The following is a 15,849-nucleotide window of genomic DNA, read 5'->3' as shown; positions in this document are numbered from 1 at the left end:
GCTAAGATTTGCTTTCCCAAAATGCAGCACCTCGCATTTACCTGAATTAAACTCCATCTGCCACTTCTCAGCCCATTGGCCCATCTGGTCCAGATCCTGTTGTAATCTGAGGTAACCCTCTTCACTGTCCACTACACCTCCAATTTTGGTGTCATCTGCAAACTTAGTAACTGTACCTCTTATGCTCGCATCCAAATCATTTATGTAAATGACAAAAAGTAGAGCGCCCAGCACCGATCCTTGTGGCACTCCACTGGTCACCGGCCTCCAGTCTGAAAAACAACCCTCCAACACCAACCTCTGTCTTCTACCTTTGAGCCAGTTCTGTACCAACTGGCTAGTTCTCCCTGTATTCCATGAGATCTTAACCTTGCTAATCAGTCTCCCATGGAGAACCTTGTCAAATGCCTTACTGAAGTCCATATAGATCACATCTACTGCTCTGCCCTCATCAATCTTTGTTACTTCTTCAAAAAACTCAATCAATCCATTCATTAGTCTGATAACAGCAAGGAAGAAGCTGTTCTTAAATCTTGTTTTCAAACTTTTGTATCTTCTGCCCGTTGATAGAGGGTGAAAAAGTGTGTAACCCCCAGGTTGGCAAGGGGCTTTGATTATGTTGCCTTCTTTCCCAAAGCAATGGGAATATAGACAGTCAATAGATAGAAGGCAGGTTTGTGTGATGGACTAGGCTACATTTACAACTCTTTATAATTTCTTGTTGTCTTGGAGAGAGCACTTTGCCATACCTGATTGTTGCAGCTCTATAAAACTTTGGTTAGACCGCACTGGGAATACTGCGTCCAGTTCTGGTCGCCCATTATAGGAAAGATATGGATGCTTTGGAGACGGTTCAGAGAAGGTTTACCAGGATGCTGCCTGGACTGGAGGGCTTATCTTATGAAGAGAGGTTGACTTTTTTCATTGGAGAAAAGGAGGAGGAGAGGGGACCTAATTGAGGGTATACAAGATAATGAGAGGCATAGATAGAGTCGATAGCCAGAGACTATTTCCCAGGGCAGAAATGACTAACACGAGGGGTCATAGTTTTAAGCTGGTTGGAGGAAAGTTTAGAGGGGATGTCAGAGGCGGGTTCTTTACACAGAGAGTTGTGAGAGCATGGAATGCATTGCCAGCAGCAGTTGTGGAAGCAAGGTCATTGGGGACATTTAAGAGACTACTGGACATGCATATGGTCACAGAAATTTGAGGGTGCATACATGAGGATCAGTGGTCGGCACAACATCGTGGGCTGAAGGGCCTGTTCTGTGCTGTACTGTTCTATGTTCTAAGTGGGTAAAAAGCAAATGGAATATCATGTGGGAAAATAAACGTTGTTAATTTTGGAATGGAGAACAGAAGAACAGTATTATTTCAATGAAAGCTGCAACAAAAGGGACCAGGGTGAGGTGTGGTGGGGAGTGCTTGTGCATGAAACACCGAAAGCTAGCACATAGATGCAGCAGGTAATCAGGAAGGATAATGGAATGGTGGGTCTTATTTCAAGGACGTTGGAGTATAAGAATAGGGATTTAGGATAGGAATAAGAACAATCTTATGCAAAGCTACAAGATGCTAGTGAGATCAAATTTAGAGTACTGTCAGCAGTTTTGGTTCCCTTATTTAAGAGAAGATATTACTTCATCGGTGGCAAAAGGTTCACTAGGACGTTCCCCCAACGTGGAGCAAAGGCTAAACAGATTGGGACTCTACTCACTAGAGTTTTGAAGAAATGACAGGTGATCCCATTGAAACAGGCAGGATTCTTAAGGAGCTTGACAGATAAATGTTGAGAGGATGTTTCCCCTCATGTGAGAGTCCAGGATCAGAGGGCATGGTCTCAGAATTCAGGGGCACCAATTTAAGACTAAGATGAGGAAAACTTTTCTCTGTCAAAGGGTTGTGGACCTTTGGAACTCCTTGGCACAGAGAACTGTGGGCAGATTACCTGTGTATACTTAAGGCTGAGCTTTCCCTGGAGTCTTCATTGAACTGAATTTAGACATTCTCACTTCAAATAACTCCTCCAGCTTTGTAACCAAATACTTCTGGTCTGTAACTTCCAAACTAAACCACATATACTGCAGTAATTTTTTTATCAGTATGTAAACAGATTATTAACAGTTGCCTTTCTTTAGAGACAACTGTTTACACATCCAACTTCAACCAGGACTTCTTCAAAACTGCCAAACCAAAACTCAAACATTTTCCTCACGCCAAGGGTGTTTCCCCTAATCTAAAGAGGAAAGAAACAACCTCGGGGAAGAGGCTATCAGGTTTTCAAATGAGTTAAATTAAGTCCTGTAGGTGTGAAACAGAAGGGAATCCTCTCTGGTGTTCAGTACTGTAATGGGATTATACTTTTGTCAGGTATTTTTGAATCCTGCACACAAAAAGCCTAATGTGTAACAGTTTACTGCATTTGCTTGTAAACTTTCCCAATGAAAACAAAACCCCATTACTCTGGAACAGCTATCTCCTTAGAAGAAACACTTTGGCTACAGAAAAACTGACTAGTTAATCATTAAACACTTTCATAACAGATAAAATCCACATATGTGTATCACACTTACCTGTTCCTGGTATTTGTGCAACCTCGTACACAATTCAATATTTGCCTGGACTGTCTTTGATGATTCAGAGGCTGAACAACAATGTTAACACTAGTTTTAGGGTTTGGTCTGTTGTTAGAATGTGATACTTCATTGCAAGCTGCTTGTTGGCCATTGGATGTTAAATTATTCTTGTAAGTTGTTCCTGAGCTTTGCGGTTTTGAGAGATCTTCATGTACAGGAGACATTGTTTTTCTCTTTTTACCTGCTGATCCATCGTTAAAATCAAAGTTTTGTATTCTAGAAGCAGAAAACTCACAGCAGGAACAGGTAAAGTCAGTTAAAGCTCTTTTCCGAGATGATTTCCGAAGGGTAATAGAACCAGCTACGTTATCTTGTTGGGAAGAGGTTGTTAAGTCTGTGTCTGTTGTATGGAGAATTGGCTCTTTTGCTAACTTGTCTATGGTCTCACATTTAGAAGTATTCACCTCAGTTTCACTCTTATTTGAAAACTGTAGAGAAATAAAAGAACAAAGATTTCCTTGAACTTAATTTCCTTTTGCATCACCTTAATATGTTCTCAATGTAAAATACCCTTCCTAGCCATCAAAACTGAAGTTGCCACCCTAAACTGCCACAGTGCTTGGGGTGTAGCAACGTCAACAGTGTTGCAGGGGAGAGAGCTCCAGGATTTTTACAGTTAAAGAATATTGATCTATTTCTCAGACATAATGTTGTGGGACTTGAAGGGAACCTGCAGACAATTCTATTCCAACACAGTTACTACTCTTGTCCTTCTGGGTGAAATAATTGAAGGTTTGGAAGATGCTATCAGAGGAGCCTTGAAGATTTATTGCAGTGGTAAAGAGAGTAAATGTTGAGGGTGGTGGATCCAGTGCCAATCAAGCAGGCTGCTTTATTCTGCTTGGTGTAAAGATTCGAGCTTTATTGGAGCTTTATCCACTCCAGACAAGTGGAGAGTTTTCCATTACATTCCTGATATGTGCCTTGTAAATGGTGAACAGGTTTTGGGGAGTCCTGAGATGAGTTACTTGCTACCAATTCCTAGCCTCTGGCTTGCCATAGTATTTATATTAGATTAGATTACATTACAGTGTGGAAACAGGCCCTTCGGCCCAACAAGTCCACTCCGCCCCGCCGAAGCGCAACCCACCCATACCCCTACATGTACCCCTTACCTAACACTACGGGCAATTTAGCATGGCCAATTCACCTGACCTGCACATCTTTGGACTGTGGGAGGAAACCGGAGCACCCGGAGGAAACCCACGCAGACACGGGGAGAACGTGCAAACTCCTAATGGCCAGTACAGTTCAGAGTCTGGTCAATGGTAATCCCTAGGATATTGAGAATGGGAGAATTCAGTGATTGTAATGTCACTGAACATTAAGAAGGCAATACTAAGGTACTTTCTTGTTGGAGATGGTCAGTCCCTGGCACATGTGTGGCAGAAATATTACTTGACACTTATCAGCCCAAATCTGGATGTGGTCCAGATCTTACTGCATATAGATAAGATTGCATCACTATCATCAGTAAACATCTCCACGTCTAACCTCATGATAGAGGGAAGATTGAAGCAGCTGAAGATGATTGGGCCAAGGACCTGAGGAACTCATGCAGAGATGTCCTGGTGCTGAGATCATTGATCTCCAACAACTACAACCCTCCTTTTTTGGACTAGGTATGACAACCAGCAGAGAGTTTACCCGATTTGTACTGACACCGTTTTGCTAGAGATCCTTGATGCCATACTTGGTCAAATGCTGCATTGATATCAGAGACTGTCACTTTTACTTCAGCACTTTTGTCCATGCTTGAATCAAGACTGTATTGAAGTCAGCAGCCAGGTGACCCAATTTGAGTGTCAATGAGCAAATGTATTGGAAACTTTTAAAATAAGGTTTGCTAGACTATGGTGTACGTGTATTATCTTACAAGGAAAAGTTGGAAAGGCTTGGCATGTATCAGCAGGAATTTAGAAAATTAGGAGGTGGTTTGATTTAAACATATATGTTTCTGAGGTTCTTGACAGGGTGGATGTAGAAAGGATGTTTCCTTCTGTGGGAGAATTTAGAACTAGAGTCACTGCTTAAAAACTAAAGGGTTGCCCAATTAATGATGGAGAATGAGGATTCATGACATGAGGAGAAATCCTTTTCCACAGAGTGTTGGTGATTCTTTGGATTCTCTTCCTGAAAGCCAAGTCTTTGGATATTTTGAAGGCGGAGGTAGATAGATTCTTGGCAAAAGTGAGGACTGCACATGCTGGAGATCAGAGTCTAGATCAGACTGGTGCTGGAAAAGCACAGCAGGTCAGGCAGCATCCGAGGATCAGGAAAATTGACGTTTTGGGCAAAAGCCCTTCATCAGGAATTGTTAAGCAAGGGGTTTCAAGGTTATCAGAGGAGGTGAGAATAAGGAGTGACTATGATCTTACTGAATGGCACAACGGGTTTGTGGGGCTGACTGGCTTACGTTTGCTCCTAATTCATATGTACTAATATGTTTGTTGCATCTTGAGATAAAGTGGAATAGGAGAAGGCTCATATGGAGCATAAATGTCATCAGAGACCAACTGGGCCAAATGACCTATTTCTGTACTGTAAATTCTACACAATTCTATGTAAACATATTTGTCCATGATTATGTATTTATTTTTTGTCTTTTTGAGTTTTAAGGATGAAAATACACTGATGGCATGTGTGGTTTTTTTACAGTTTGAGGTAAGTACTCGACAGTAATCAGTCTAGTGGTGCCACTGGAAATGTGGTAGGATTCAACCTGATGATCAGTCTGATGATCCTGCCAGGCTCCAAACCAAATTTCTTGTGGGCATCATTAATTTGTTGGCAGCAGTTCACAACATCCAGGATCAGAAATAGTTAGGAAGTTGCCACTCAACATGGGAATATGTTGAACATCAACTGGAAGAGGTCTGAGGTGACAAGAGCACAGAGTGTGTTCCAAGTGGGACCTTCAATATTCGACACCAAGAATAGCTTAGTAGCACCACCTTTGACTAAACTGGCCAAGTTCTGAAGGATATAACTACTAGATTACATCTGCTGTAGGTGGTGATCACTTCTGTGGAGACAAAGTTTCATCTTCACACTGACGCTACTCTCCAGCATCACCATTCTAAACGGGATAAATTTCAAACAAATCTAGCAACTGAAGCTCAGAATCCATGATGGACTGAGGCCCGTTGGCAGTAACAGAAATGTGTTCAACTCCAATCTGTAATATCATGGCCCAGCAAATTTTGCACCCAACCTTACCATCAAGTTATGGGATCAGTCCTGTTCAATGAACAATGCAGGAAAACATACCAAAAGTAGGATTGGACATACCTAAAAATGAGGTGTCAATCTGGTGAAGTTATGACGCAGGACTATTTGCATGCCAAATATTGGAAACTGAATATGATTGACAGAGCAAAGTGATTCCACAGCCAACGGATCATTTTTAAGCTCTGCAGTCTTCCTCATACAGTCATGAACGGCAGTGGGCAATTTACCAACTAACGGAAGGAGAAAGTTCCACAAATATTCCAATCCTCAATAATCAGTTCAAAAGATAAGGCTGAAGAATTTGCAGCTATCTTCAGCTATAAGTTCCAAGTGGGCAATTTTATTTCAGACTTGTCCTGAGGACCCAGTATCACAGATGCCAGTCTTTAGCCAATTCAATTCACTCGACGTGACATCAAGAAGCCACTGACAATACTGGATACTGCTATGGGATTGGAAAACAATACGGCAACAATATTAAAGTTGTGTATTCCAGAACTAATCCAACCTGACCTAGCTGTTCCGGTACATGCTGACATCTAGATTGCCAGGTATGCCTTCTTCACAAAGCTAATTACCATAGCTTCAGTCTATTCCCAATCTTCAGAAAAGTGATGACAAGATCATTGAACATAATATCAAGCAGAACTTACTCAGCAATAACATACCCAATGATGCTCAGTTTAGATTCTCCAAGGGCTACTCTGCTCCTGAGTTCATTACAGCCCTAGTTCAAATATTGACAAAGGAAATGAACGCAAGAGGTGAAGTGACAAAGCAGTCTACTTGGTTGACACTCCATCCAGCACCGATGCACAATGGCTGCACTGTACCATTTACAAGCTGCAGTGCAGCAACTTACCAAGGTTCCTCAACTGTATCTGCCAATCTCAGAGCCTCTAATATCTTGGTGGACAAAGATACACAAAAACACCACCATCTGCAAGTTCTGCTCCAAGTTGAAGGCCACTTGACTTGGAATTATCTTGTTCCTTCATGGTTGCTGGGTCAAAATCTTACAACTCCTTTCCTAACAGCATGAGAGATGTACCTACACTACATGGATTGTAGTAGATTGTAGAAGGCAGCTCACCACCACCTTGTCAAGGACAATTGGGGATTGGAATAAATGCTGGCATAGGCAGTAACATCCACATCCCAAGAATGAATAAATAAAAATAAAAGCACTATGGGTGTACCTGTGCTGCAGTGGTTCAAAGTGCTCACCACCACCTGTTCAAAGATAATTAGGGAAGGCAATAAATGCCAGCCGAGCCAGCGATCACAACCCATGAACAAATGTTAAAAATCTGCATTTAAAGAAAATAGAACGCTATTCTTGTAATTCATTGCTGGATGCTCAGAATAGATTTGGACTCACTTACTGAATTCATACTTGGCGGGTCTGAATTACAACTTCAAACAGCACTGTTGTCTGTGCTCTCCCCCCAAGCTGATTTTTGAGCATAAGAAATAAGTAGAACGATTCATTTGTCTCACTTCACAATTTTCTTGAGCTAAACAGAAGGGTCACAATTTGAAGGAATCTTTCCAAATTCTGATGACTCCAGCAAATGAGTCTAAAGTCTTTCCAGCAAAGGTACTGTTTCGAGCATCTAGCATTTAAGAGTATTCAATTGGATTAGCAAAATTGGAAATGATATCAGACTTCACCAGCCTGGACTTTAGCAAAATGTTGACTAGTTGAGATGGGATTTTACAATGATTAATGCTGACAAAGAAAATTCCATTATAATAATTGATTTCTTTTAGTTTCAATGGTAAGTGATTTTAAAAATGTACCTCAATACTTGTCTGTTCCGGCTGATCAGTTTTCCTCGAAGGCTGAGAGTCCAGTTCACAATGTGTTATTTGTGTGAGATCATCATCATCATCGTGTGTATCATTATCATGCAGTGTAACTGTTCCAGTCCTGAGTCCTAGGTTGTCTTGAATGCCAGCATCAATTGCTGATTTGCCATTTGCTGATGATAATGCCTGAATGACTGGTGTAACTGACACCATTAATGGCATTTTGTTCAGTGCTGCCAACAAATCTACAGGCAATGCATCCTTTCTTTCTGCCAATGGTTCAACTGTTATTGAACCATCATTCAGTGCAATCTCAGAATCCATTAAAGGTGACATATTCATCGGTGTAAATGTATTAGTCATAGATTCATTGCTCAGTGGCCTCAACAAATCTGTGAGCGTTAACTCACTGTCTCTTGAATGTGAATTTGTTTTCTCATTAACATTGCCTTGTGCAACTAAATTCTCTTCCTGGGATGAGATAATGCTTTGAGTCAATGAGCCCTGCATTTGTTGTTCAGCCATTTCTGCTTCAGGTGGCAATGTATTTGATATCAAGGTTTCCACCATGGACGAGTCACCAGGACCCAATGAAGATGCTTGTCTTGAGAGTACTGATGGCACATTCTGTACTGTGCAGTCTGTTTCTGACATATCTTTAGATAACGATACTCCCCTCTTTTTTGTTGACATGCCTGGGGTAATAACAGCGCCTGTGAGTAGATTTATTTCTGGAGAGTCTTCTTCTTCAGAAATTATCTAAGAAAAATTAACAATCAGTTTGTTTGATGATAAAGACCACAGGGACAATTTTAACTTAAATCTCCTAGTGAAAAATACATGGAATCAAGTAGACGGTGATTTTACACCTCACTCAATGGAGGCAAACCTGATTTATCCAGAAAGTAAGGAAACTGATGAGATTGAGTAAAATGTTTGGTTTCCACCCTAGCCTATTTGAAGAGATCAGATAGTTGAAGTTAACCATTGAGAGTTCAACCACTGCTGAGTGCTTAATGGGTACCGGATTCATAGTGCAGAACAGATGAAGGTATCAACAGATGACCTTACTAGTTCTACAACATGAACTTACTCATGTTTTGACAAAGTAAAAGACCCCAATGCCTCTCAGAACTTTAGCAAACAAAATTTAACACAGCTACACAAGGAGATAAAAGGGCAAGTGGCCACAGATTAATTGAAAAGGTAGTCTGAAACAGCATCCCAAAAGCAGGAAACAATGAAGGCAGAGATATTTATGGTGGCTTTAAAGGTTGCTGGAAGAGAAAATCATAGAAGAGTTAAAAAAAAGATGAATTCACGTTAGTTACGTGAATGTAATTGATTTTTAAGAAATTACTGTTACAAAATCATGACAAAGAAACAGCTTGGAAAGGTCAACTGGACAGACCTGTGTTCCTTGCTTATACAAATATAACTCTATTAGTATTCGTAAATAACTCAATTTATCAGAGTACGAATCCTAGTGACAAGCAGCATCATGGCTCAGTGGTTAGCAATGCTGTCGCACAAACCAGTGACCCAGGTTCAATTCCATCCTCTGGTGACCCTCCGTGTGATATTTGAATGCTTTCCCCATGTCTGTGTGGGTTTCCTCCAGGTACTTCAGTTTCCTCCTACAGTCCAAAGATGTGCAGGCTAGGTGGACTGATCATGCTAAATTGCCCATAGAGTTCAGGGATGTGCAAGCTAGGTGGATTAGCCATGGGAAATATGGGGTTACGTGGATAGTGGTGAGTCTGGATGGGATGCTCTTCAGAATGTCAGTGTGAACTCGATGAGCCAAATGGCCTGCTTCCACACTGTAGGGATTTTATGGCTTATTTTAGTCTCCACTGAGGTCAATAAGTAATACTGAGCAAGGTGTAAAATGATTGTTCCACCTTGTCCTGTAGACTTTTTAACTGGTGGGTTACGTTAAAATTGTCACAACAAAAACATTACCACACAGAAGGTAAGGCCATTTAATGTCTAGCAGTATAAGAAAACAAGTAGCTTTTGTCATCACTTATGCACTCTGGTACAACTTTTAATAAGGTAGTGAAGACAAGGATAGAGTTGGCCACACTGGCAATTTCTCCCTACCAGTCGCTTTACCAGTCTACTGGCATGTTTCCACCTCCAGCATACTTTCAGTTTCTGGGAGGGTCAGCAGGAAGTTGTAATTTAGCCTTTGTCTTTATGAAGAGGTCATGGGGTTCAACTTTACAGCTACTACATTGCCGACCCAATGACTACAAGGTCGGTTAGAATCTGAAACACATAAAAGTGGATAAATCCCCAGGACCTGATCAGGTGTACCCGAGAACTCTGTGGGAAGCTAGAGAAGTGATTGCTGGGCCTTTTGCTGAGGGATTTGTATCATCAATGAGGTGAGGTGCAGGAGGACTGAAGGTTGGCTAACAAGGTGCCACTGTTTAAGAAGGGTGGTAAGGACAAGCCAGGGAACTATAGACCAGTGAGCCTGACCTCAGTGGTGGGCAAGTTGTTGGAGGGAATCCTGAGGGACAGGATGTACATGTATTTGGAAAGGCAAGGACTGATTAGGGATAGTCAACATGGCTTTGTGTGTGGGAAATCATGTCTTACAAACTTGATTGAGTTTTTGAAGAAGTAACAAAGAGGATTGATAAGGGCAGAGTGGTGGACATGACCTATATGGACTTCAGTAAGGTGTTCAACAAGGTTCCCCATTATAAACTGGTTAGCAAGGTTAGATCTCATGGAACACAGGGAGAACTAGCCATTTGGATACAGAACTGGCTCAAAGATAGAAGACAGAGGGTGGTGGTGGAGTGTTGTTTTTTCAGACTGGAGGCCTGTGACCAGTGGAGTGACACAAGGATCGGTGCTGGGTCCTCTACTTTTTGTCATTTACACAAATGATTTGGATGTGAACATACGAGGTATAGTTAATAAGTTTGCAGATGACACCAAAATTGGAGATGTAGTGGTCAGCGAAGAGGGGTACCTCAGATTACAACAGGATCTGGACCAGATGGGCCAATGGACTGAGAAGTGGCAGATGGAGTTTAATTCAGATAAATGTGAGGTGCTGCATTTTGGGAAAGCAAATCTTAGCAGGACTTATGGTAAGGTCCTAGGGAGTGTTGCTGAACAAAGAGACCTTGGAGTGCAGGTTCATAGCCCCTTGAAAGTGGAGTCGCAGGAAGATAGGATAGTCAAGAAGGTGTTTGGTATGCTTTCCTTTATTGGTCAGAGTATTGCTCAGGAATTAGGAGGTCATGTTGCGGCTGTACAGGATATTGGTTAGGACACTTTTGGAATATTGTGTGCAATTCTGGTCTCCTTTTGATCGGAAGGATGTTGTGAAACTTGAAAGGGTTCAGAAAAGATTTACAAGGATGTTGCCAGGGTTGGAAGATCTGAGCTATAAGGAGAGGTTGAATAGGCTGGGGCTGTTTGCCCTGGAGCGCAGAGGCTGAGGGGTAACCTTATAGAGATTTACAAAATTATGAGGGTCATGGATAAGGTAAATAGACAAGGTCTTTTCCTAGGGTGGGTGAGTCCAGAACTAGAGGGAATTGGTTTAGGGTGAGATGGGAAAGATATAAAAGAGACCTATGGGGCAACCTTATCAGGCAGAGGGTGGTAGGTGTATGAAATTAGCTGCCAGAGGAAGTCATAGAGGCTGGTACAATTGCAACATTTAAGAGGCATTTGGATCGGTATATGAATAGGAAGAGTTTGGAGGGATATGGCTGGATGCTGGCAGATGGGATTTGATTGTGTTGGGATATCTGGTCAGCAATAGCGGGTTGGACCGAAAGGTCTGTTTCTGTGCTGTACATCTCTATGACTCTATGACCCAGCCCAAAAGGCCAGCCGCTCTTCAGTCTTTTTACATAGCAGAGCATTAACTGGCTCAAGGTGAGATTTACACCTCCAACTGAGGTGCCACTTTAGACAATTGCTGGCCAATCTAATTTGTCTGTGGATGTTTGGTCAGGGCGGTGCCAGGTTCAAGCAATGGTCATTGTTAGAACGGGGCAAATCCACCAAGAAGAGGAGGTAATGGAGACCAGACTTCAGAACCCATGAAGGAATGCATTCCACTAAAAGAGATGGCAGGAGATGGTGGGAGAAATAGCAAGTGTACTTGTGGTAATTTTCCAAAATTTGCTGGACTCTGGGGCATTTCCAGCAGATTAGAAAACAACAAATGTAGCGCCACTGTTTAAAAAGGGTGGTCGACAAAAGATGGAGAATTATAAACCGGTTGGCTTAACCTCAGTTGTGGATAAGATGTTTGACAAAGGCAAAAGTGAGGACTGCAGTTACTGGATAAGATAGGATGCTTGAGTCAAGATTAGAGTGGTGCTGGAAAAGCACAGCAGGCCAGGCAGCATCCAAGGAGCAGGAAAATCGACATTTCAGGCAAAAGCCCTTCATCACCGAAATGTCAAATTTCCTGCTCCTTGGATGCTGCTTGACCTGCTCTGCTTTTCCAGCATCACTCTAATCTTGACTCTGATCTTCAGCATCTGCAGACCTCACTTTCGCTCGGTAAGATACTTGAGTCTATAATCAAGGAGAAAATAGTATGGCATCTAGATAGAAATTGTCCCATTGGGCAGATGCAGCATGGGTTCATGAAGGACAGGTTATGCTTCACAAATCTCTTGGAATTCTATGAAAACGTTACAAACAAGATGGATGAGGTCCCAGTGGATGTGCTGTACCTAGATTTCCAAAAGGCCTTCGACAAGGTGCCGCACCAAAGGCTGCTGCATAATATAAAGATGCGTGGTGTTACCAGTAAAGAATTAACATGGATAGAGGATTGGTTGACTAACAGGAAGAAAAGAGTGGGGATAAATCAGTGCTATTTTGGTTGGCAATCAATAACTAGTGCTGTGCCTTGGGGATCAGTGTTGGGACTGCAATTATTCACAATTTACATAGATGATTTGGAGTTGGGGACCATGTGTAGTGTGTCAAAGTTCGCAGATGACACTAAGATAAATGGCAGAGTAAAGTGTACACAGAACTGTGAAACTTTGCAGAGGAATATAAATACTTTAAGTGAGTGGGCAAAGGCCTGGCAATTGGAATACAATATTAATAAATGTGATGTCATCCATTTTGATAGGAGTAACAGTAAAAGGGATTATTATTTGAACAGTAAAAAGTTCCACATTGCTGCTATGCAGAGTGGCCTGGGTGTCCTTGTGCATGAATCACAAAAGGTTGATCTGCAGGTACAATATGTAATTAGGAGGGCAAATGGAATTTTGTCCTTCATTGCGAAAGGGATTGAATTTAAAAATAGAGAGGGTATGCTGTAGCTTTACTGGGTGCTGGTGAGGCCACACCTAGAGTACTGTGTGCAGGTTTGGTCTCCTTACTTGAGAAAGGACGTACTGGCACTGGAGAGGAGGTTCACTAGGTTGATTCTGGAGTTGAGGGGTTTAGTTTATAAGGAAAGACTGAGTAGACTTGGATTATATTCATTTGAATTCAGAAGAATGAGGAGGGATCTTACAAAAACATACAAAATTATGAAGGGAATAGTTAAGATAGAAGTAGAGGGGATGTTTCCACTGGCAGGTGAAACTCAGACAAGAGGGCATAGCCTCAAAGTGAGGGAAGCAGATTTAGGACTGAATTGAGAAGGAACTTCTTCACCCAGAGGGTTGTAAATCTATGGCATTCCTTGCCCAATGAGATAGTTGACGCTACTTCAGTAAACATTTTTAAAGCTAAGATAGATTTTTTTTGAAAAATAAAGGAATTAAGGGATGTGGTGAGATGGCAGGTAAGTGAAGCTGAGTCCACAAAAAGATCAGCCATGATCGTATTGAATGGTGGAGCAGGCTCGAGGGGCCAGATAGCTACTCTTGCTCCTGGTTCTTATGTTCTTATAATATCTTAACTGAGGCAAAATTCTAAAAATGTCGACCTGATCTCTGTTGAAATTCAACCTCACTTCCCGGCTTTATATGTCTTCACCATTGCTTTCATAAACAATCTTACTTTATGATTTAATTGCTTGTATCTTTTATTATGAAACCATGGAAACTTGCCACAGAGACTATAAGTGCACCTTCTGTTGTGCTCTGTGTATTCCACTTGTAATTAGGGATGTTCTTGGCAGTGTGAATCGAAAATCGAGATTCAGAATCATAGTCATGTGCACTTAAATTTTGAATATCGATGTCATTAATTGAGACACATCAGAGGCAGCATAAAATCATAAAAGCATCCCTCATAAATTCTATCTGCTGTTCATTTCTGTAGGTTACCAACAGTAATGCCATTTTGCTATAATTAAGTAACTGGAATTTTTAAAAAATACTCTTGATGGCACAGGACTGGCTTTGTATAGCTGCTAATACAATTTTATATTTTGTTTATCGTTATAAATGAAGCAGCGTCATCTTTATTTCTTTTCCACAATTGTGGGCGGTACAATAGCACGGTGGTTCATGGCGCCAATGACTCACATTTAATTCCAGCCTTCAGTGACTGTCTGTTGAAGTTTGCACATTCTCCCCATGTCCGCAGGGGTTTCCACTGATTTCCTTCCACAGATCAAAGATGTGCAAGTTAGGTGGATTGGCCACGGCAAATGCAGGGTTATGGGGGAAAGCTTTGGGTCATGAGTCTGGGTAAGATGCTCTTCAGAGAGTCAGTGCAGACCCAATGAGTTAAATGGCCTCCTTCCACACTGCAAGGATTCTATATACTATACTTTTGCCCCAGTAAACATATAAATACCGAAAGAACTGTGGATGCTATAAATCAGAAACAAAAACAGAAGTTGCTAGAAAAGCTCAGCAGGTCTGGCAGCACCTGTGAAGAGAAATCAGTTAACATTTCAGATCTGGTGACCATGCCACAGAACTTGAATCACCAGACCAAATGTTAACTCTGAATTCTCTTCACAGATACTGCCAAACTGCTGAGCTTTTCCAGCAATTTGCTTTTGTTCCTAATAAACTTGTGTCTTACTTTAGTTTGTTGATTCCATAATAATTATGTCTCGCTTCATCGAACTGCATCTGTTACCTAATGCCTCTAAAGAATGTCATCCTTCTGAATTCAGTGCATCTGCTCCACTTTATTTGGCTTGTCTTCTATGTTTAAAGCAGGGGGTCTTGTAGCACAATAGTACTGTCCTTATCTTGAGCCACGGGGCATGGGTTCAAGTCTTATTTGTTCCAGAGGTGATTGGTTGATTGAGTGTTGTCACACATATCAAGAAAAGTGTTGTTCTTTGTACTACACAGGCAGATACTACAAAACAAAGTGCATCATGGTAGCAGAACAGAATGCAGAATTCAATAACACTACCACAGAGAAGGTGCAAAGAGAAAGAGATCAGAATTAATATTTGAGAGGCCCATTCAAACATCTGATAATAGCGGTGAAGAAACTATTTTTGAAACTGTTTGCATGTGAATTCAATCTTTTCTATCTTCTGCCTGATGGAAGAGGGAGGAAGAGAGTATAAATGGGGAGGAACAGGTCTTTGATTATGCTTTCCCAAGGCAGCGGGAAGTATAAATGCAGCCAATAGATGGAAGGCTGGTTTGCGTGATCAACTGATCTACTGATTTTCTGTAGTTTCTTGCCATTTTGGGAACAGCAGATGCCAAACCATGCTGTGATGCATCCAGGTAGGATGGTTTCTATGGTGCACCTATAAAAATTGGTAAGAGTCCTTGTGAGCGTGCCAAATGTCTTTAGCGTGCTGAGGAAGTTGACATTTCTGAACAGGTTGATTAAAAATATCTATTTTCATAGCATCGTCACATTGAAACACATTAACTACACTAATAGCTAAATCATTAAATACTTGAAAAGGAATGATAGCTCTTAAAATGATTTCTTATATTCAATGATATTCAACATCTTTAAGGGTATAATATTTCAGACCTACTAGAAGAAGGTATGCTGTTTTGGGAAATGTAGGGGGTGATGAATTCTCAGGGGAATGTAGCACGAACAGCCAAGTTTCTGGTGTTGAGACTGGCTCTAATGCAAGAAGGGGTACATCGGCTTCCAAGAGATCAATTGTGTTAGGGGATTCTGTAGTCAGAGGTACAGACAGACGTTTCTGTGGCCAGCAGAGAAAAAGCAGAATGGTGTGTTGTTTCCCTGGTCAAGGGAAACAGGATGTCTC

The 15,849-nt window shown here is 41.5% G+C and overlaps 1 protein-coding gene across 1 annotated transcript in view; it reads right to left on the bottom strand.

Annotated features, from left to right (window-relative positions):
• LOC122556192 (ankyrin repeat domain-containing protein 31-like) overlaps positions 1 to 15,849 on the bottom strand; it is a 193,113-nt gene that overhangs the window by 99,990 nt on the left and 77,274 nt on the right. The window contains exons 7-8 of the mRNA XM_043702735.1: positions 7,671 to 8,438; positions 2,574 to 3,064 (exon numbers count right to left, since the gene is read on the bottom strand). Of these exons, the coding sequence (XP_043558670.1) occupies positions 2,574 to 3,064; positions 7,671 to 8,438 (1,259 nt within the window). The remainder of the gene's footprint in view (positions 1 to 2,573; positions 3,065 to 7,670; positions 8,439 to 15,849) is intronic.

The sequence above is a fragment of the Chiloscyllium plagiosum genome, chromosome 2 (genome assembly GCF_004010195.1).
Source record: "Chiloscyllium plagiosum isolate BGI_BamShark_2017 chromosome 2, ASM401019v2, whole genome shotgun sequence".
Classification (NCBI taxonomy): Eukaryota; Metazoa; Chordata; class Chondrichthyes; order Orectolobiformes; family Hemiscylliidae; genus Chiloscyllium; species Chiloscyllium plagiosum.
Note: the sequence above shows the minus strand (reverse complement) of the source record. Positions and strands in the feature narration are given on the sequence as shown.